Source organism: Lytechinus pictus, chromosome 14, assembly GCF_037042905.1.
Source record: "Lytechinus pictus isolate F3 Inbred chromosome 14, Lp3.0, whole genome shotgun sequence".
NCBI classification, from domain to species: domain Eukaryota; kingdom Metazoa; phylum Echinodermata; class Echinoidea; order Temnopleuroida; family Toxopneustidae; genus Lytechinus; species Lytechinus pictus.
Window position 1 is genome coordinate 8,119,327 of NC_087258.1, and position 23,912 is coordinate 8,143,238.

General features: G+C 34.0%; 3 protein-coding genes across 3 annotated transcripts; all 3 read right to left on the reverse strand.

Annotated features, from left to right (window-relative positions):
* Positions 1 to 236: 236 nt before the first annotated feature.
* On the reverse strand, positions 237 to 16,652 carry LOC129275948 (uncharacterized). The gene is made up of 4 exons (XM_064109646.1): positions 16,576 to 16,652; positions 8,644 to 8,804; positions 3,400 to 3,519; positions 237 to 2,112 (listed from the first exon to the last, which is right to left on the reverse strand). Exons 1-4 carry the CDS (start codon positions 16,580 to 16,582, stop codon positions 1,957 to 1,959), a joined length of 444 nt encoding a protein of 147 aa, XP_063965716.1. The 5' UTR covers positions 16,583 to 16,652; the 3' UTR covers positions 237 to 1,956.
* On the reverse strand, positions 2,863 to 3,393 carry LOC135156697 (prostatic spermine-binding protein-like; the record flags this gene model as incomplete). Its single annotated transcript, XM_064109696.1, has 1 exon — positions 2,863 to 3,393. A coding segment is annotated over one exon (531 nt), but the record flags the coding sequence as incomplete, so codon positions are not given.
* A 2,120-nt stretch (positions 16,653 to 18,772) lies between the features above and the next one.
* On the reverse strand, positions 18,773 to 23,657 carry LOC129276297 (uncharacterized). The gene is made up of 4 exons (XM_054912690.2): positions 23,458 to 23,657; positions 22,149 to 22,312; positions 20,458 to 20,595; positions 18,773 to 19,533 (listed from the first exon to the last, which is right to left on the reverse strand). Exons 1-4 carry the CDS (start codon positions 23,462 to 23,464, stop codon positions 19,369 to 19,371), a joined length of 474 nt encoding a protein of 157 aa, XP_054768665.2. The 5' UTR covers positions 23,465 to 23,657; the 3' UTR covers positions 18,773 to 19,368.
* Positions 23,658 to 23,912: the final 255 nt, after the last annotated feature.

Below are 23,912 nucleotides of genomic sequence, written 5' to 3' on the forward strand. Positions count from 1 at the left end.
AACTTTTTTAATTTGTTGTCAAGCTAGATAGACCATGATCATAGCGTATAATGAAGTATGTATTGCCACCCCTTCATATTCTACTTTGTGTAATTAATGATTTTTTTAAACCCTTAATTTTTGGGTAAAATGCTACACCCCGGGATGCAATGGGACATCAAGAGGGGTGAAATTGGACACATGGGGTGAAATGGGACGACCACAAAAGAATCAGTAGATCCTCACTTAGGAAAATGATGATAAAACAAACAATTTTTAATGGGGATATAAGGCAAAAAGAGATGAATTTGTGAACAAAAGGCTTTTTACAAACTCTATTAACAGTCACTTGGTTGAGGAAAAAACATAATCGCAGAACTTTTTGAAGTTTCCCTTTTATAAGTGCATACACCATTCTCGCCTTTTCTTCCTGAAAGTTCCTTTTAACTAGTAACAGGTGGGCCTATACATAATTCTGGTCTTAAAATTAAAGATATTATCTAATAGATGATCTACATGTTTTTTAACGTTTTCTCATAACAACTCAATTAACACTTTAACATTGGTGAATTACTAATATGAAAAGTCATTTGAAAAGATTATTATATGAGCTGAATTACACATCAGTATACATTCTACCGCACTGATTTATTTCCTAATAAAATCTATTTTTTCTCTTTTTTCCTCTTTTTTTTCATTTGAAGATTGCACTTCTACAATTAATGAACACACAATGGGTCATAACGTTCTTTTGAAGAACACAACACAACGCTAAAATATAAAACGACTGATGCATGCAAGAACACTCACCAATAAGAACAAGTCAAAATATTATAATTTAACTATTACATACCAATATTTATTCTCTCATAAAATCATTGTTTTCCTTGAATATTAAACCTTGAATGTAAATTTGCTATGAGACGTGCCTGAATCGTATTACCATTCTTTATTTATTTTATTTTATTCATTAGTTTTATGCAAACATCGGTTAGCATAAAATTACAAAATGTTGTAAGCTTTTCAGTCTAGTCGACACAAAGCTGCAAATCAGACAGACATTTTCCCTTCTTGGAAAACCATAATTATTTGTAAAACAATGAAAAATACAGAATTGAACAAGTCACAGTATGAGAACATTTTTTTCCTACACCCAATTCTATCCCATGAGGTGCGTATAAATTTGAGTGTGTGGGGCACAGGGAAAAAAAGGCACTTCCTCTTTTAAAAACGGTACTTAAAACAAAAAACAACCTAGGCCTAAGTTATTTGACATAATGATGTATGATGTAATTGCCCTTCTAGTAATCTAGATGACTGTGTTATAACTTTACTGCTGTTAACCAAGACATAATAAATTATGAACAAATCTAATGAAATAAATTAAATTGATTTCTTACAGAAAGCAGCAAGAAGAACTTGTTTAAATTTATACTTCATTTGTGAAAATTATCTCGTCGGTTGCCCAAAGAAAACGTTAAATTGTAAGTGTAACTATCCTTATGCTTCATATGGATAAAATTATGTGTAAATGAGGCAACTTGTAAAATAATATGTTGTGGCCTAAACAAAATGAATATTAATCTGAAGCTAACTTAATGTTTTGCTGGCAAGCTTTTTCACTCATACTTGTCTATTATTTTAGGAAGAACAAAACAAAATAAAGTGTGGAATTATTCATTGGTTTGCTCTCAAATGAATTCTGGGAGAAAATTAAGGCCAACCCGAAGCACTATAAACATGATAAACTTGAGAAAATAATTTAGTGTGCAATAAAGATTTTAAGATAATGATGTCTATTTCACAGTAATGGAATGGCTATACCGTGGTGTGTATAAGACAATGGCATCCAAACATGGTCCATATCATGAAACACATAAGATTTCCTTGATTTTAAAATTGTTTACCTACCGGTTGCGAAACAAATATCAGCAGGTACATGAGTGACAGATGAGGCCATCTTAATATGAAACATATTTAGAAACTATATTTTGAGACCAAAACTGAATAAGAAACTATGACAATCACCAGAATAATAGATCCAATAATGAGACCGCTTAAGGACCATCTGAATGCACTCTGAGCAGCCTCTCTGGCGCCCTCATTGTCTCCTAGTCTGAGCTTGTTTCTCGCCTAGAGTAATGTGATTTGATAAACGAATGAGTGAATACAAACGTAAGATACTGAATAAATCAATCAATGAATTTAGTTGATTTTTTCATGATACACGAATGAATTTAGTAATCGGTAAATGACATGTATATGAATGAATCGTGACAGGCCTGGAAAGGGGGAGGAAGGAAAAAAGGATGAGACAGATAAATAAGAGAGGAAGGAGGGGAGAAAGAAGGGGGGGAGAAATAATGAAAGAAACGCCGAAAGAGACTGATAGAAAGACAGACAAAGAAACATAAAGACCGGATACAAGGAAAGAGGGAAGAAACACGGTAAAAGAAGGAAGGAAGGAAGGAAGAAATAAAAAAATGAAAGAAAGAACGAACGAAAGAAAGAAAGAAAGAAAGAAAGAAAGAAAGAAAGAAAGAAAGAAAGAAAGAAAGAAAGAAAGAAAGAAAGAAAGAAAGAAAAAAAAAGGAAAGAAAGAAAGGAAAAAAAGAAAAAACGAAGAAGGAAGGAATGAAGGAAGAAAGAAACAAACGACTGAATAAAAGGAGAAAAAATATGAATTCATGAACATCTACTATTATCATTTCTGTTAAAATCATCATCATCATGTACCTCTATTATTATTTGTACTTTTTTGTCATTTGTATTACCATTATATTACTACTAGATTTATCATTAATATACATTATCATTATTTCCATCACCACCATAATTATCATCACCACCATCATCATCATCACCACCATCACCACCATCATCATCATCATCATCTACATCGACATCATCGTCGTCGTCATCACCATCATCGTCGTCATTATTATCATTGTCGAACTCATTATTATTATTATCATCATAATCATCACCATCATCATCATCGTCATCATAATCCTTATTATCATCATCATAGCCATCATCATCATCGACATCATTATCATCACCAACATCATCTTCATCATCAGCATCATCTTCATCATCATCACCACCATCATCATTATCATCATCATCAACATCGTCATCATCGTCGTCATCATTATCAACATCATTATTATTATTATTACCATCATCATTATTATCATCAACATCACCATCGTCATCACCATCATCATTATCATCATCATCAAAATCGTCATCATCGTCATCATTATCATCATCATCAACATCATTATCATCATTATCAACATCATCATCACCATCATTATTATTAACATCATCATCATCTTTTTCATCATAAGTATCATCGTCATAATCTTGTTCCTCCTCCTCATCATCACCACCATCATCCTTGATAGCACTTACCTGAGATGCTTTGACGAGCCCCACAATGCCCAATGGTAGGCAGAACATCATTGTGACGATGACAGCAAATCCAGTATAATCTCGAATAGGTTGCTGCGAGGGAGCCTGTCTGACCATTCCCTGGTTATGTGGAACATTTTAAATGGGATGGGGGAAATATGATGGAGCAATAAGTTTTGGCATTCATAAAAACCACTTCTTTCTCTTCTTTTGCAATGGAAAAATCTTTTTAAAATAAAATTTGGTGAGCAAAATAGGATCCCGTTTCGTAAACGAAAGTTACAATTTTGGCAATCATGGCATTATCATGGTAAATACCGTGAAAATTTGAGGTTTTAAATAACTTTTGGCATTTTTTATAGCAGGAATTTTTAAGCAACGATGGCTTTCTTTTAGCGTGTACTACACATTTATGATGTGAATTCCACATATCAGCAAGCTCTAGCTAATTGATCACACAGAGAAATTGAAATGAATTCAGTTAACATAATGTACTTACGGTAACAGTTGCAACAAACAATTACATGGGCGGATCAAGGGGCGGCCCGAGGGCCCCAGGCCCCTCCCCCCCCCCCCTATTGGCGGAGCAACAAAAAAAGAAAAAAGGGGAAAGAAAGAAAAAAATAAAAAGAAGGGGAAAGGAAGGAGGACAAAAGAAGAGGAAAATAAGAGGAGGGAGACGAGTGAATAAAATAAGGTCAGGGGAAGACTTGGAAAATGATTTGAAAATATACATTTCATGTCACTTTATAAAATTTTCGCTCGCGCTTCGCACTCGCATAGCCTGTTCGATAAGATACATATCTTGCTCAATAGGCTGATATGTAGCTAAAATACCAAGTTTTGAAGTCAATGCATATTTCAGCTCGGACAACGAGCTCTTATTATTTTGATTGATTTACAAATTAATTTTTTAAAGTGCTCTGTAAAATGTCCGTTTTATGGTGTAATTATCATTTGCAGCTTTTTGCGCTTTGTGCTTGCATTATTTGCTTTGCCAAGTCGGCCTACATATTGACTTTGTTTATTCCATAAGATTCTTTATATGTTAATTCTATAACAAACTACTTAAAATCGCCCTTTTACGACAGTTTAAAAAAAAATCGTCTCGCGCTTTGCGCTCGCATTAATAGTTAAAGGACAAGTCGACCTCAACAAAAAACGATTTGAATAAAAAGAGAAAAATTCAACAAGCATAACACTGAAAATTTCATCAAAATCGGATGTAAAATAAGAAAGTTATGACATTTTAAAGTTTCGCTTAATTTCACAAAACATTTATATGCACATCCTGGTTGGTATGCAAATGAGGAGACTGATGACGTCATCCACTTACTATTTCTTTTGTATTTTATTATATGAAATATGATATGCTAATTTTCTCTTCATTGAGAAGTGAAACAGTGATTAATTCCTCCCTGAACATGTAGAATTAGCATTGTTTAATACTACATGGTTCAGACGAGCCGGTCCCTATTGTCAAATCTGTAAAAGATGGAATATTGTATAATTCAAACAATAAAAAAACAAAAGAAATAGTGAGTGATAAACATCATCGACTGACTCATTTGCATTATACTGAGTTGTACAGATCACTATTTTGTGAGAAATAAGCGAAACTTTAAAATGCCATAACTTTCTTATTTTACATCCGATTTTGATGGAATTTTCAGTGTTATGCTAGTTTGATTTTCCTCTATTTATTCAAATCAACATTTTGCTGGGGTGGACTTGACCTCTAAAAATATATCAACTCATAAATCTTATTCGTGATTACAAAAGTGCTTTAAATATCCAGTCTTCAGGCCATAAATGTCAACAAATTTTTACTCACTAATTAGGCTTATTAAATTTATAAATATGATGATAAAATTTTAATGAATTCCTAATAACTAAATTGTCCATTTTTTCAGAAAGTTTCATATCGCGTTTAGGGAGAGGAATAGGAAGATATTCATCATTTTCATATGATGACAAAATGTCCTTAGGCCTAGAATGTCCAGGTCCTAGGTCAGAATAATAAAAGTTATCAGCTAGTGCTTCGCACTCGCATCATTTATTAAGTGTTATCCACATACACTTCACAATTTCCCTACACAGTGCTTTAGATAGTGCTTGAATTCACCCTTTTATACCGGAATATCAAATATTTTCCGCTCGCGCTTCGCGCTTGCATTATTGATTTTCATGATATTATTGTATATATTTTACCTTGTACAGAATTTCGCAATTCAGCCTTCGGCTGCGATGAAGTTTTCTTAATAAACCATTTCAATTTCAATAAAAATGAAATGTATTCTGAATGCCAAGATTAAATCTAACTCTAAAACACGCGCACACATGTTTATTGATATATGCAGCTTGATCTTTATTCAAAACGTGCTAAAATTATCCAGTTTGCGCTTGCATCATTAATGTAGGAAGTTCTTTTTACATGATTTAGAAAAAAAATGAATAGTGTCCCATTTTTAGGTCTGAAATCTCAATTTTTCCGCTTGTCCTTCGCGCTCGCATCAATTGTTTACATTTACACCTATACCGCTTATTTCAAAGAGTGCTTAGAATGCCAATTTTTTTAGGTCGGAATGTCAAAACATTTTCAGCTCGCGCTTCGCGCTCGCATTATCTAAAAGTTGAAATATGTATCGTCTTAATGGCTAACTGCAAATCGGTCTTAACATGTCCTTTCTCGATCAAGCCAGAACCAATATTAAAAATTTCTGCTCGCGGTTCGCGCTCGCAGTAATTTGCCACCTTTCGCAATCATCACGGACGCTAATATTAGGGTCCCCTAACACAAATGTTGACGCTTAATCATACACTTGATTTTTAAGATTGATTGTACATGATAGTCAATAGAATCAAACGTAGAAAGCTGCTCTACATTCAATGCTAAGATTTGTGTTACAGGGGGGTTACAGGCCCTACAGATCTGCTTTTCGTTTGCAAAATTCTTTCCCGCGACACCCGCGCGCCATACATGCATGTATTACGACTGATGGCTGGAGATATTCGAAATGCAGGACCTAAAATAGAATATGAGATGGATAAGAAAGTGGTTTTTCAAACAAATCGAGTACATATTGAGTGAGGAAAAACTTTCTAAATTAAGGCTTAGATATAGATCATTACAGTCCATCGAATCGATATTGCATTTAATGTGGATTATTGGTGGATCTCTGGCAATTGATTCCATGGGTCAGATTACCTCTCTAGCCGAACCATTTCGCATATGTACACAGCGTATGCAATACGTTTGCATGCGGGTTTCTTTTGTTTCTTTTGTTCACTCCTTCTACACAAACGATACGCCTCTAGCACACGATGTAAAGGGTATTATGTTTTACTTTCCCCAGAAATGGGGGTTAGATTCAAATTCCGGGGGGACCACTTCCATTGATGAGTGGATACCAGGCACGACCATGGGGTTTCGAAAAGTACCCTAAACAAGGGAAGCAAGTCTTTTCCCGATTATGAAAATGCATCTTTTAACAATTATTTGGCTTGTGAAACCCTACAAGTATTGGAAATATTTCCTTTTTTCAGTATTTTAATCATCGTTTTTGACACCTTTATAACGTTACATAGGCCTATACGTAACGTACTTACCCACTCTTTCCCTTTTTACGCGTTGTTGCGCCTGGTATCCACTCTTCAATGAAAGTGGGGCCCCGGGCGGCCTCTCGAGCTCTGGGAGGAACCAAATGTGGATTTGGAAAGTCGTCCTAAATCGGATACATCGCTGTTACCATAGTAGCAACCCGAATTTTGCACACGAAACGCAAATTGAATGTTTCCGTTCCAGATGCGAAACGAAAAAAAATATCATGTCACACAATTTGCATTGCAGGACAGAGTTTTAAGACCATGACGACGGGCCCAAAAGTCTCTTCTAAAATCAACTAACGTCGTAAATAAGCGTTCGCGTTCTTCCAACGAAAGGTCGGGATTATCTAGTTACATACGCATCTTGTTCAGGTTCACAAACATTGCCCAGAATATTCAATTTTCAGGACAAAATACATGAAATTCCAAAAAATTTCAGCTCGCGCTTTGCGCTTGCACTATTCAAATAGGGCTTATAATGAGATTATTACACTTGTTTATGTTGTTTTATAAGAATAAAGCTAAGAAATGACCGTTAGGACATCGGCGTTTTGCCCCCCCCCCCAAAAAAAAAAAAAAAAATGGAGGGAAAAGGAAAGGGATAAGTGAAATATATGCCTATAAATTGTCAAATGTTATGTGAAAATCTATCATAAACTTTGATTTTTGTGATCAAACCCCCTCAAAATTTTTGGCTCATTACGCCACTGAGACAACCCCTTCAAAGAAACAAACAAAAATCAACATTGAGCGGCCGATCGGGGAAAATATGGGTGAAACAAATTCGCCCCCCCCCCCCTATTGGCTGGGGCTGGATCCGCCCTGCAATAATATATCATTATTAAAGGACTAATACATCAAAATAACATTGTAATTAAAAAAAAGTCAAAAGGAATATTACATAGGAATGTATCGAAAATGAATATAAAAAGAAAATTATTTTGATATCACTTTTGCTTACGATGAGATAGAAGGAGGGGATCATTATGAATACAGAGTTCTGTGTTGTTGCAAACGGTACCACATTTATGTAAATGATTACTTAATAATAATAATAATAATAATAATAATAATAGTGATATTTCATTTAGCGCGCACACCGTCCAGAGACGCTCATGGCGCTAGGCCAGCAACAGTTCCTTTAGATAACAAATATTATATACACGTTCATTACAAACAGCTACTTAGATATAAATAGAAATCTTGAGTCACTACAAGTATCATCCTGGAAATTCCCAGCTACATGCCTTTGCATTATCCTCATCGCTTATATAAAGTTCTTGTCGAAGCCATGGAATTATCATTATCATCATGTTTTCCGATACGTGAAAAAACGAAGAAAAAATTCGAAGAATTTGATTAATGAAATAGGTCTGCTATTAGTGGCCCCTCTCTGTTCACGAAATCCCGTCAGAGACAAACAATAGATATTATTTTATATGGGGTATTTTATGCAGTTTGGCAACAGTATATTCATAGAGCTATATTGAACTCTTTCATTGAATACATGATACATTGAATAGAAAATCCTTTCTGAGTGACTTATAGCAAGCAATTCCATTAACATGACTTAATACCTTAATACCAGTGAGATTAAGGAATGTATGACGATTGGAATTATAAGATATTCCAACTCACGTGATCCACTAGCTGTGCGGTATTATCGGTATCAACTGATTGATTAGAAGGCGGGACTCCGGTTGTGACGTAATTCTTTCGTGGAGGGTAGCCAGAAGAAACTGGGTATCCATTACCGGTAATGGGCATTTTCCTGTCATTTGTCATGTTTACTTCCGTGGCTGTAAAATATGACAAATTGCAAAATGCTTCACTATTATTGCAAACATTGAAATGTGAGACCAAATGATTGCACTTGTTGAACAGAATACAAACAAGAATATGGAAACAATTTAAAGATATAGGGTGAATAACAAGACACAACTACGAACTACATTATATTAATCAAAGTTCTGAAAGTACTAAAATCTAAATGATAAATCTAAATCAAAATCTAAGACTCGATTTTTAGCAAGTGCTTCCCTGTCGTACAATTGGCAGCTATAGTTGCCCAATAATTTGTTATGTTTAACCAATTTACAGCCAGAAAATCAACTTCATATTTTTTTTCACGTTGTTGTACTGGCAAGGAATCCACAATTCGTTTGATCATATAAAAAATTGTGGTTAACATAGACATTTTTTAGTTGTATTTTTGCATCAGTTGTATTTTTGCATCAGTCTTTTAAAGAGTTGATTTCGGATATTGCCGCGAGCAGAATCAATATTTCCCCCATAAAACACGCGTGATATAGCGGTTGTGTGTAGTAATACACGTACTTCTATGGGTCGAGCAAAATGCGAGTGTGCGAGGGCATTCAGCTCAGAATTGACCAATGACAGAACGGTACGATGTCTCTCGCCGAGCTATCACTAAACGCTACTCGCCCATTCGCTATTGTTATATGAATATTCAAGAAGCAATATACCTATCATCAGGGAAATCCGTTTATGCAAAATAAATTGGATTACTGGGTGGTTTAAGATATTTTAGAAGAGAAAGTGTTGAATTGTAAAATAATAATAATAGTAATAATAATAGAACAGTTTTTGTATAGCGTATTACACCTTTCTAAGGTCTCAATGCGCGTTAGGAAAAGAAGAAAAGGTGAGGGGAAACTGCTGAAAATGCTTTGATGATATTATTTTCAGTTAAATAAATATGTTTTCAATGCAGATTTAAATTGCCCAATTCTATCAATTTGCCTTAAATTTAGTGTGATACTATTCCAGAGTTCCGGCGCTGCGTGCGCATACCCCCGTTCGCCATAAAACTTTGTCTTAACAACAGGTACGCTACATAAATCCTTATGAAGTGATCTAAGATTTTGAACAGATTCATATTTTACAAGTAACTCAGACCGATAAGATGGAGCCATTTTGTCGAACACACTAAAATGAGAGTAGTAAGATCTTGAACTTAAAGGGATGGTCCGGGCTGAAAATATATATGTCTAAATAAATAGAGTAAAATTCACAGAGCAAAATGCTGAAAATTTCATCAAAATCGGATAACAAATAACAAAGTGGAAATTCGAAGTTTTACTAGGAAGTACTCAAAGAAAAAAGCAAAAGAAAGAAAAGAAAAGATTACAAGGTTAGAAAAAGAAATTGTAAATTAGAATAACTACAACAAAGACCAGGTAATAAGAATAGGGGTTCAATTGACATCTTAACAAGAAAAAGAAATGAATTAAAAACAATATATACTATTATGTTAATGACGGTAAAAAAAATCAGATCTCGAGCGCCGTGGTTTGAAAGTGGGGAAAAGGAAGCTGCATATTTTTAACAATTGACAGATTCTAATTAATGGGAAAAAATGTGTAATTAAAAACTTAAGGTAAATTAAAATATAATCAGTGATGAAAATAGTATTTTAAATGAAATTCGAAGGTTTTATTCATCGTTATACGCTAAATCAGAGGCAGGATTATGCAACAATAAATTTTATGTTTTTTCCCCAATAGCTTACCCGAACTAACAAAAAATCGAAGCAATCACTGTGAAGGAAAAATAAACCAAGGTGATTGTATTGAAATTTTTAGAGAAATGCAACTTAATAAATCCCCGGGGAATGATGGACTGAGCGTCGAGTTTTACATTACATTTTGGCATGTTGTAGGCGATTTGGTTATTAATGCGCCTATTGTTAGTATGCTATATTAACATGATAAAGAATTATCTCCCTCTCATGGGCAAGCAGTAATTACACTAACACTTCAGGGAGATAAAGACCCAATAGTCATTAGCAACTAGAGACCCATTTCACTTCTCAATGTAGATTATAAAATTCTCACTAAGATACTTTCTAAAAGAATATAAGGAGATTTTGAGTAACATTGTTTCAGTTGACCATGTAGGTTATTGTAAGATTGATTAATGACATGATATTTCATACCTCAAATGTAAATAAATCAGGTTATTTATTAGCAATCGATTTTGAAAAGGCTTTCGATTCTATTTCACACGCTTTTCGTCAAAAGGCACTTTGTAAAAGAAAAGTGCAATCAGTCCAGGATAGGCCCCATAGAAAAGTGGCTAAATCTTCTTTTTTTTTCCTTTTTTTTTCTTTGGACGGTTCTCGTCTATTCGAGGGTGCTGATTACGAATCTGAATGATGCCACTCGTGTAACCTTGAGCATTTTCCGCAAATTGGCAAAATCCAATATGGCCGCCAAAATATGCAAATTACCCATGAAAATCATAAAATTGCCCGTGCATTGTCTATAAAATTGTGGTGCAGGAGTGAAATAATCTCGTAAAAAATGATTTGTGACAATTTTTTTATATTCAAAATGGCCGCCATAGACGCTTGTTAACTCTATTATGTACAATATGAATGGACTCATTTTTACAAAATTGAGCACTAAAATGCAAGTAATTCTTAGAGTGAAGTAATAAATGAAAACATGATTGCTAACGAAATGTATCATTTGTTATGTCATGTATATGATAATTGATGTATTTTGATATTCAAAATGCCACCAATCCCCCTATTATGTACAATGTTAATGGGGACAAAAAAAATCACAAGATTGAGTACTAAAATGCATATTATTAACTAGTGGAATACTGAATAAATACATAATTTTTATTTTATTAACAGCCACAATTATATATCGTAATATGAATGATAGTTGTAGTGATATTAAAATTAATCAGGAGACTTTTTGATAACCCAATATGCGAAATAGTAGGTCTCACTTAAAAAAAATAGTGCAGGTATTCTCGTAATTACCAGGCATGCCAGGGTGCCGAGAGAAAACCTAAGACGCTCCATCTCGCACTTAAAATTCTAGCCTTCTAAAGAATAAAATGAGACTAACTCTGTATATATATATATATATATGCGTCAAATGTAGCACTCAAAGAAGTAATCCTCTGAGTCAGTTAATAAACTTAAACCTTTATAATATCTATTGAGGTTAATGAAGTAAAAGTTCTGACACATAAGATTGCGGCGTTAATTTTATTTGCATGTATGTATGTGTTTGTATCTATTACAATTTTCATCAGACGATTATAGTTTCTCGTTGACTAGTTAATTGCGATCATGCAGTCCATTTCCAAGCTCCCCAACTGTGATCTGTTTGTAATCAAGTAAAGAATCGTTACTCCATGTTAAAAAATAAATCATATTTTAAAGCACTTCATAATCGGCACATTCCGAATGCATGATTTATAAATAAGATGAGAGAAAGGCGCTCGGTTTCAATATTGCAACACGAGGTTAAAACAAATCGTCAAAAAAATAATACTTAAATACCTAAAAGAATATTTAGGTGATAAAGGTGTTTTTAAACAGAGACAAGCAGGATGTGTAGGACCGAGGTAGGACTTAAATTGGCAATGGTACTGAAAACAGTGTTTATCAAGACTTTCAGCGTAATACAATTCTTACAGAGCAGGGTACAGATAAGTTATAAGTTTAAGTTATTACATATCGGTTTTCCAGCTCAACTTCACATTTAAATCATTTAATTTAATGTTATGACCATTTTTTTTTGTATTAAGTAGTTTTTATTGACAACTTCAATTCATATACAAAATAAAATATATATAACAAATAGAAGTTTGATGTCTTTACAAATTGATAAATACCTTGACAACTTATGAATTTAACATCATTTTTTTTCTTGAATGTTACAATAAAACACAATCATATCAGACATCTTCTAAAACATAATTATAAATAACATTGATAATAATAATATGATTAAGAATAAACTTCTACAATAAATTCAACATATTGAAATTTTTTTTTCAGTGTCAAATACACAAAAATAAATCATTAATAAAACCTAACGAATTGAAGCCATCAGCATATTTTAAAAAAAAACCCATTGCCTCGGCCTCTTCACTCAAATAAAATCAATCTCAACAACAAACCCAGCCCTGGACCCTACCCCCATCCCCCCGACCCTCCCTAAAACACCCCCATCCCCTATCCGGTGGAGAGCTGGCTCTGGGCTCCAATAAATGGTCTAATAGTTAAGTTTTCCCATTTAGAGAAATGGATTGTAAGAGTCCCCCTCTTTGTTGCTAAATTCTTTTCTTCTCTTTGATCCCCCCTAATACTATTTTTTATTTCATTCAATGAAGGAGGTTTTTTTAATTCTCGGTTTTTGTAAATAAGATATTTAACTAAAATCAAAACATGATTAATTAACTGATATTTACCTTTACTTTTCTCCTGCTTCCCGAAAAGAATTTCCTGCCAACTAAATTTATTTATTTCAAAATTTAAACTTCTTGCACACATATCCCAAAGTGATTTTGAAAATTCACAAGTATAAAATAGATGTTCATACGTTTCTTCTTCCTTTTCACAAAATGAGCATAAATTGGTCGAAACAAGACCAAAACGGAAAAGGTGGTGATTAGTGTATATAATATTATGCAAAAGTTTATACTGAAACTCCCTTAATCGACTATTCAGTGTGCAATATCTTAGTCTTAAAAATATACTTTCTACTTCCTTATTGGTAAGATCATAATTCGTTCTAATTTTGTCGAGAATAGAAGGTTTAATGTCATTTTTATTCAACAGCTGTTCGTATATTTCTTTTGATTTTAAAGGAATAAATTAGTTGTTTTCTTACCCAAATTTAAATCGATTCCAGAGTTATGCTTTGCATTTATTTCGATATTGTTCTTCCAACTAACGGGTAAACAGGCATATATATGCTTGATCTTTTTAACATCATTTGCATCTAAATTCAAATTAAGAAAATGTGTATCACATTTTAGTTTACCATTATTATCCAAAATATGATGCAATTTATAAACCTCTTTATCGTATAGAATCTTATCAAATATACAACTACCTTTATATCGAATAAGCTTATTATTAAAAATCACCACTTTCCCAAACTCTGTACTTCTAATATGTCTTATATTTACCCACTCTTCTAATAAGTCCATGTAAAATTTGGAAGCTGTTACTTTCAATAAACCTGGTATATAGTCACATGAAAATATCAAATCTCCACCCAAATGTTTAGTGGCAAAATTAAAGTACTGTTTCCATTTCATATCTTCATCTTTAATTTCGCGATAGCCATGATCGCCTTGGTTGTGTGTCATCTATTCAATATTTGTCACTTTAATGTATTTCCTGCACAAAATAATTATCAAACAAGTCACTAGAATTCAGATAAACGGCATTCAATTCAATAAATTTGCAAGCATAACCATTTATCCGCATGTAGGTTCATTATTTCTGCAAAACATTCTTCAAATGAATAACCTGATTTTTTTTTAATAAAAAGCATTAAATTTAAGGAATGGGCATTCAAAGTAATTTATTCCATATGTGAGTTCATTATACTAGCAACATTTTTTTCAAATATGTTATTTATGTGTTAAGTAGGTACATGGAAATTAGAAAATGGGCATTCAAAATCAGATATTGCATGGCGTGGCAGCTGATTAGTCAAACGAATTTTCGTACAGGCAAGCAGTTTTTTTTTTAGATAAGTGAATTAATTTAAGATATTAAGCAGCAACTCACTAAAAAATATGTTGGTTATTCGGCGATTCTATTTCATGTAAAGGTATACTTTACCTGTTAGTAGTATTTGAAATAATGTTATAAATGTACTACATGTAGAATAATATTTTGTTTTTAATAAAGGCACTGGTTGGTGGTATGGAGCCACCCTTCCACACAGCGAAAACTGCGGTGTTAACCGGTGTACATAGAGGACCACACCAGTTATTTTACACCGGTGTTAAATTGACAGTGTTAGTTTAGCACCTATAGGTGTTATTGCAACACCTTTGGTTGTTACATGTACACTCTTTGGTGTTATATTCAATCTCTAGGGTGTAATTTTAACACCAGAGGGTGTGGTCCTCTATTAAAACCCACTGGTGTCAGTTTTAACACCACAGTTCTTACAGTGCGAATCCACCATGGTTTACATACAGAGTATGACCCATGAAATTGAATAAATTTGAAAATATGTATAAAAAGGGACATGTCAGTGGCGGATCCACTTTTGAGAGGCTAAAAAAATGGGGGGGTAGTGGAAGTCCTGGATCCGCCCCTGGGACATGTAATAAAGTTGAAAAGAACAAAAAAGTTAAACAGTAATGAAAATGCCCACACGGCACTGTCAGCTGAAAAGGAAGAATATAGAATTGTCCTGAACACCTTTGTAAACAAAACGCAAAACCCTTTGCAAAAGACGCAATGTAAATCATACATGGGACCCGGTGCATTAAAAAATGCCATAAAAACTCTAGCTAACAAACTGATGCCACTGAAATGTACACATTAAAAAACTGTGGCAAAACAAAATCCCAGAATTTTGTTATGGCAAATGTTTTATGCAACGGGTCCCTGATTAATTTTTTTGTGATGAAACCTAAGGACAATGTGGAAATTCAAATTTGAGCTAAACAAATATCTAATTTAGCCACAATGCATAACAATTCTAATTTTATTATAAATATGTTTATACATTCACTTATCATACACTTATACATTCATACATATGTACATACAGATGCCACACACGAGTTACACATCATTAGTTTGAACTCTCAGAAACGAAATTGGTTGCTCAAGCACTCCTATCGGTCACTGATGAAATTGAATGCACGATTCCTAAATTTCATTGCCCACAATTTAGAATTAAAAAGTACATTCGTTAATTTGTAAGACCATTAACAAACATCTTTGCCCTAGAACGAAATCAAAAGCACATGACAAATATTGAAATTATCAAATTTGAAATAGTCTTGATCATAAATGTTATTATCATTCAATGTACTGGGAACTACTACTCACAAGTTTTTATTAACTTTTCTGTAGTTTCCCATTTTCTCTGATATTATTTGTCATTCCTGTACATATTGTATATATATATCATTTCTTTTTATGCTGAGAAAATAAAAAAATTATATTTAACTGAACTGAACTGAATTTATTTGAATGGTTATAAATGAATTATAGTGTCTTAACTTGATCCCATTGTCTGATTTTAAAATTTGAATGACCGATATCTCCGGGAAAACGATACCGCGTGAATTTGAATGCACACTAATGAATTCAAGTCACTCCTATATGAAATTGGACGGGAAAACCTATATAACCCAAGAGGTAAAGTTGAAAGGTCTACGTCACATCGATCATAATATAAGAATAAAACAAGCATACAATGTACAAAAAATGACATGTTTGGCTTCCCATAATTTTGATACAGAGTTAGACCATGTCCATGGCCTAAGTTAAACCCGACTTCGGAATACGGGTCATTATCTCAATGGTTTATCATATTACTTTTTTTTACAAACCCTTCAAAAAATTATATTAAAAATAATCGTCATAAATCAATTCCTTCCAAAATATCAACCTTCTTATTTATATCAACAGGAGTAAGCTATCAGAATGATGGTTCTGTAAAACGACCAATACTGTATATAGATCCAGAATTAATATCGCTAGATTCTATGTCTTTTGGATTAACAGCGACAACTAGGAATTCAAAGGAATCTACTTACTGGACATTCTGAAAATGTAACAATCTTTTTTTAACTGCCTAAAGGAACACCTGCACTCTCGGATTGATCTTCTAAAGTGAATCAAAATATTTTGAAGACATTCTGATTTATAGATTTTTGTGTTCATTTCTATCACTTGCCTCATCTACGTAATACTATTCTTCCCTGGTTTCATGTCGTCATGAATACTTATATCGAACATCGAAAGTAAAATAAAATAAAAATCCATTCCTAACTTCCCGGGTAACCTGGCACAATTTCAAATAGGAATCACAATAAGTGTTCAGGGGGTTTCACACCGGGATGTGCGTAGAGTTGCGTAGAGACTACGCAACACTATGCCGCCGTTCGTTTTGCCCAAGCAACTCTACGCAGAATGGGTACGCGGGGGCGCAAAAAATAAAAAAGTTATTTTTTGCGCACTCTTGGCGTAGAACCAGGTCTACGCAAGCCTACGCAACTGTCCGCCACTTTTACGCAACACTACGTAACTGTACACCGCTCCTACGCAACACTACGCCAAAATGATATTTCTCACTTCCTCACTTGTAAAAACTTGCGCATTGAATGAAAATAATTACATGTAAATAAATAGAGTAAGATTCACTGAGGAAAATGCAGAAATTTTGATTGAAAAAATAGCAATATTTTGCAAAAACAGTTATATGCACTTTGTCATGATTATTGATTAGGCGGGCTGATGATTAAATATCCCCACTTTCTTTTTGCTTGTCATTACATGATATCATAATCATTCCATATTTTCATACATGTGTGTACGATCTGGACATAGTAACTTGGACATAAGGGTATTAAAGTATTACTAAATGTAGCCCGAGTTTCAGATTACATAACCGGGATCAAAAGACATTTAAGGTCAATGAACTTTTGCCATTTTGGGGGAATCGACATCGAAATTTTAACCAAGGTTAAGTTTGTCAAATGTCTGCATTTAGATAATTTGCTCCAAAAAATTTCAGCTCGCGCTTCGCGCTCGCATTATTTGATCATTGAGATACAAATCCGTTTAATGACACTGTCCCTAAAATATTTCTATTATGTCAGTTTACCTGGCAACTGAGCGCGCTTCGCGCGCTCACTAAGTGACTCAAAATTCTTGCTAGTACCCCCCCCCCCCAATGCTGTGACCCACGGTACGCCACAGCTTGATGCCGCAGTAAATCTAAATTCCAACATGATGAAGTTGTTTGGTTGAGTCAGATAATCAACTTAGTGCTAAGTTCCGAAACCCCCAAATCAAAATTTTCTTAATTGCTATTAACCCTTTTATTGAAGGGCAAATTTGATCAGATTTGAGTTCTGCACATTGGTAACACAGGCATTTTCTTTCTTTGCTACACACGTTCAACAAAATTAATGTCTCTAAAACTCCTTTACAAATAAATTAACTTAATTTATATTTAGTATTATGTTCGCCAATTCATATGTGAAACTTTATTTATGTGTGATGAACAAAATACAAATGTAGTATGACTGCCTACTGAATCATCGTGTTCTAATACATTTTTCCATTTCATAGTTAGATTCGGATTTTACTCTGTAATGATAATTGAATTTCTTTCTCCCGTTCAACCCAAGATTCTTAACTTAATTGAACCTCCTATCTAAATTAATTGAAAGAGAAGTCTGCTATGAATCAGTTGTTTACATATATTTAATCAATAAACTGCTTGGCTTTCAGTGTGAATAGGCAGTCTAGCTGTACATACATGTCACCCCCCCCCCCCACACACACACACACACACACCTTGATAAAGAAAAATAATATACCCCCTGTGCTGCCACGGGTAATTGCTGTTAGTATTTATAAGAAACTTAATACTTTTCTTTCTTGTATCTACATGACAAAATATTTCGTTCTTGTACCTTAACAAATTTAATTTACAAAACGTTAAAGCAAGTCAAATGTACGAAACTCCAGGTAACACTCACTGTTTCTCCTCTCTCTGCCCACATCCTTCCTCTCTCCCTATCTACCCCCCCCCCTCTCTCTCTCTCTCTCTCTCCATCACTTTCCTCTTCCTCCCCCCCCCCCCTCCCCTCCTTCATCACTGATTCGGCAAAGCGTTCTGCAAAATTTCAGCGTTTTTTTCTTGCATATCAATACAATTTCATATCTGACCGTTTTCTAACGAGGATATAAGACTACCGCACCCAATAATAGTCAGCCACTGTAGCTAATTTTACCACCTGTTAACAGGTGTTTTATTGACATGAATTATTTATAACAAAATATACATCTAGAAAAAATAAAAACATTTTATTATTAACAATAGAAATACAATGATTTTTATACTATTGCATTGTAAATCAAGTTATATTCATACAAACTTTCATATCATTTTTATCATTAATATCTTTTGTCATGATCACATGGACAATATTATTCTTGGCCTTTTTGATCAGGAAGCAATTGGGAAATTAATGCAAATTTTGGTCAATCACTAGTGACCAATTACTCTTGAAAAGAGGAGAAAGCTGTTAACTTTGAATAATTTTATTATAAGTTGTAGTACGGAAGTTGGAAAACGGAAAACCATTCATCATGCTTTCTCTTCCTGAGAATGAGTCGCCATAACGCAACCATGGCTATACCACCATGCCATATATTTAAGATAAGTCAATGACATCTAAGCTATAGTTAGTCCTGTTAGTACCTCAGACTTCTTAGATCTTCTTTATTCGAATTTGTCTACCGATTGGTCGGTAAACAAATATCATCAAGGGATATATGGCCAAGCTACGTCCTTGAACATAACAGATGAGGCCATCTTAATATGAAAAGTCAATATATTGGGACTGGATAACTGCATAATAGACTATGACAATCACCAGAAAAATAGATCCAATAATGAGACCGCTCAAGGACCATCTGAATGCACTCTGAGCAGCCTCTCTGGCGCCCTCATCGTCTCCTATGTTGCGCCTGTTTCTCGCCTGGATAAAAATGAATGATAAAAGGTAGATTTATTTCCAGTAATATGATTTGATAAACGAATGAGTGAATACAAAAGCAAGAAACTGAATACATCAATCAATGAACTTAGTTGATTTTTTTCATGATGCACGAATGAACTTAATAATCAGTAAATATGGTAAATGGCATGTATATGACAAAAAAATATGTGTCTTAAATAAATCGTGACATGGAAAGGGAGGATGAATAAATAAGAGAGAAAGGAGAGGAGAAAGGAAATTAAAAAAAATTATAAAAGAAACACAGAAAGGGACGTATTGAATGACAAACATAAGTTAGAGCGAAAGAAAATTATAAGTCAGAAAAAAATGGAACCAGTGGGACTGAACCTGCCATCTTTACTGCTTTCCGGACAGCGACTTTCATTACAGATCGAGCATGCGATTCTACACACATAGGAGTAATGCCGAAAATTTGTTTACAAATTAAAATTTCCTCCTATTAAAGCCTCTTTATTTACTAATCTTTGTCCACGGCTGACTGCATTTGCATATTAATGAGTCAGAAAGAAGAGGACGAGGGTCTTTGAATTCCAGCTCATCGTGACTAGTAGCCGTGAACCAGAATAGCCTGGTGGTTAAGTCGCTGCCAAGAAAGCATTAGATGGCAGGTTCGAATCCCACTGCTTCCATTTTTTCTGACTTATAATTTTCATTACAGATCGAGCATGCGCTCTTAAATACTTAAAAGTAATGTCGAAAATGTGTTTACAAATTATCACCATCATTATTATCAACATCATTATCATCGTCATCACCATCATCATCATGATCATCATTAACATCATCCTCATCATCATCATCTTCATCATAACTATGATCATCGCAATCTTCTTCCTCCTCCTCCTCCTCATCATCAGCACCATCATCCTTGATAGCACTTACCTCAGATGCTTTGACGATCCCAACAATGCCCAATGGTACGCAGAACAAGATTGTGACGATGACAGCAAATACAGTATAATCTCGAATAGGTTGCTGCGAGGGAGCCTGTCTGACAATTCCCTGGTTATGTGGAACATTCTAAATGGGATGAGGGAAAGATGGTGGTGCCATAAGTTTTGCCATTAATAAAAATAATAATATTAATAACAATATGTCCATTTATATAGCGCAGTTACTATGTGCATACTCAACTGCGCTTTGATACTTGGTATCGTATTATTACACCGGCTTTAGCTCAGCCGCCATATTAATAGGCGCTAAAGCGTTCAAGGAAAAATCCTACCGGGTACCCATTCACCTCACCTGGGTCGAGTGCAGCACAATGTGGATAAATTACTCCATGGCTGGGATTAGAACCCACGACCCTCTGTTTCAAAGTCCGGAGACTAATCCACTGGGCCACAACGCTCCATATTCAAAATTTAGTTCCTTTTTTTCTTTATCTTCTTTTGCAAAGGATATTTTGTTTTAGAAAATAACATTTGGTGAGCAAAATAGGATCCCGTTACATAAACAAGACTTATGATTATGGCAATTGTGCCATTATCATGGTAACTACCATGAAAAATTGTGGTTTTAAATAGCTTTTGGCAATTTTTTTTCAGCAGGACTTTTTAAGCAACGAGGGCGGTGGTATTATTTTAGCGTGTATTAAACGTTTATGATGTGAATTTTATATATCAGCAAGGTCTAGCTTAACACAGCAAAAACTGTGGTGTTAACCGGTGTACATAGAGGACCACACCAGTTATTTTACACCGGTGTTAAATTGATGGTGTTAGTTTCACACCTATAGGTGTTATTACAACACCTTTGGTTGTTATATTTACACTCTTCGGTGTTACGTTCAATCTCTAGGGTGTAATTTTAACACCTCGGGGTGTGGTCCTCTATTAACACTAACTGGTGTCAGTTTTAACACCACAGTTTTTACAGTTAATTATCATAGAGCTAAAGCATTGTAAAGTGAAATAAATTGAATTAACATAATTTACTTACGCTAGAAGTTGCAACAACAGTTATCCATAAAAAGATTATTACATTAGTTTAGCATTGTAATTTAAAAACAAAATGGAATAACAACAAAGAAAATGTACCTAAAATGAAAATAAATAAACATTCATATCATTTTGGATTACATTGAGAAAGAAGGAGAGAGTGTTATGAACACAGAGTTCTGTTCTTATTATAAACGGTATTGTATAAAAAGATTACTATTTTTAAGTAAACGGTAAATGTGGGCATTAAGATGCTATCCACCTTGCTTGATATAAAGTTCTTGTCGAAACCATGCATGTATCATTATCATCTTGTTCTCTGACATATTAAGGAAATTTAGTAAAAACAAAAAGTTGAAGAATCAATCTTATGAAATAGGTCTGCTATTAGTGGCCTCTGTTTTCGAAATTCTTTCAAATTTAGCAAAGGGACAAACTATAAACAGCATTTTATATGAGGTAATTTATGCAGTTTGGCAACAGTAAATTGTACACGTTCACTGAATACAGGATGTATTCAGTAGAAAATGTTTTCAGAGCGTCAGCAAGCGATTTTATTAACACAAATAAAGCCCTAATTCAAATGAGATTAAGGAATTCATGACGATTGAAATATGAGATATTCCAACTTACGTGATTCACTACAACAGTTGTGGGCTGTGCGGTATCGACTGGTTGGTAAGAAGGCGGGGCTCCGGGAGTGACGTAATTCTGTTGTGGAGGGTAGCCAGAATAAACTGGGTATCCATTACCGGTAACGGTCATTTTCGTTTCGTTTGTCATGTTTACTTCCGTGGCTGTAAAATATGAAATATTGTAATATGCGTCACTTTTTATGGCATTTATGGCAAAATATGACTTGAGATCAAACTGATTGCACATGTTGAACAGAATACAAATAAGAATATGGAAACGATTTGAAAATATAGGATGGATAACAAGACACAACTAAGAGCTATATTAATCAAAGTTCTGAATCAAAATAAATGAATTAAAATTAATCTAAATCTAACTCTAAGACTCGATCTTTCATCAAGTTCATATGTTTCATGTTCTCAGTTAGGTGGAATTCCTTTCCCCAATATTGTCGTTTCAATATATATATATATATATATATATATATATATAAGGTAACACGTTACAAAATAAGTTATAATCAAACAAAGAAGAAGGTTCTATTGAGAAAAAAATAATAAGTGATCATGGCTGAAAAAGTATTCTGCAAGATCAAGCATTATAGGTAAGAAGACATAATAAAATACATAAAAAGTGTTAATATTAATTGAGTCATTATCATCCCTATATTTAATGTTGTCATTATCAGTATTATTATTTAATTGATATCATTACCAGCTGTTATCATTTCAAAGTCATTATAATTTTCTTGATTAATTAAACACAAATTTCACAAATATCCATCAGGTAAGAAGAAAAGCGTGAACATTTATAAGCAAATAAAATCCGCAGAAGTTGAATTTATTGCTTAGCTACTTCAGTAAACTGTGACCTGGCTGTACTGCGTTGACAGGTCGTGAAAAAAGTATGTGACATGAAATGCTTTTACGTTATTGAACCTAAATCAAGTTGAAACTTAAAATAATCAAGGTAAACATGGTAAAGCAGTTGAATATTTATTAAGAAACCACAGTTCCTTCAAATACAATTGTTCTTGAAACCGGGTATATGGAAGTGATATAATGAATGATATGTGAATAAATTGAAACACAAAGAAGCAATTTAATTGATTAATCAATTAGCTGAATTAGGAACCAAACTCTGTAAGTCACATTATCTCAATGGTTTATCATTCTCACTTATATCAACAAGAGTAATCTTTAAAATGTTTTTTTTTTAATACGAAAACGATACATTGATCCAAAATTAACATGGCTAAATAAAAAATCTGTCGCAATAACAAAAAATTCAAAGTCTATCTACTTACTGGCCATTCTGAAAATATAACAATCTTTTTTTTAACTCCCTAAAGAAACACCCGCACTTTCGGATTGATCTTCTAAAGTGAATGAAAAACCGTTGAAGGTATTTTAATTTATAAACATTTTTGTTCATTCTCACTTGCATTATCTCCATAATTACATTCTTCCGTGGACTCATGTCGTCATGGATATCTAAATCGCAAGTAAAATTTCTGAAAACTTCCCATTCCTAAATTTCCGGGAAACAGGAAGAGAACTCTTGGATGGCAATGATGACAAAATCTGGCACAATTTCAAATAGGAGTCACATGCAGCAATCCGTGTTCGTGTACTGTCAACTAGGTCATGGCATATGAAGTCTTATCCGGTTCAGCTAAAATGATAACTTGGCGAAGGTCCAGGGGGCACATGGGCATATGCAGCCCCCCCCCCCCCCCCCCGCCTCACATTGGCTCAAGTT

Excerpts from the sequence above, each read along its gene's own strand:
- LOC129275948 (XM_064109646.1), bottom strand. Across the intron at positions 3,520-8,643 it reads CCGCACAGCTAGTGGATCAC|GGAATGGTCAGACAGGCTCC; the intron begins GTGAGTTGGAAT and ends CCACATAACCAG. Across the intron at positions 2,113-3,399 it reads GGCTCGTCAAAGCATCTCAG|GCGAGAAACAAGCTCAGACT; the intron begins GTAAGTGCTATC and ends ACATTACTCTAG.
- LOC129276297 (XM_054912690.2), bottom strand. Across the intron at positions 20,596-22,148 it reads CAACTGTTGTAGTGAATCAC|AATGTTCCACATAACCAGGG; the intron begins GTAAGTTGGAAT and ends CATCCCATTTAG. Across the intron at positions 19,534-20,457 it reads GGATCGTCAAAGCATCTGAG|GCGAGAAACAGGCGCAACAT; the intron begins GTAAGTGCTATC and ends ATTTTTATCCAG.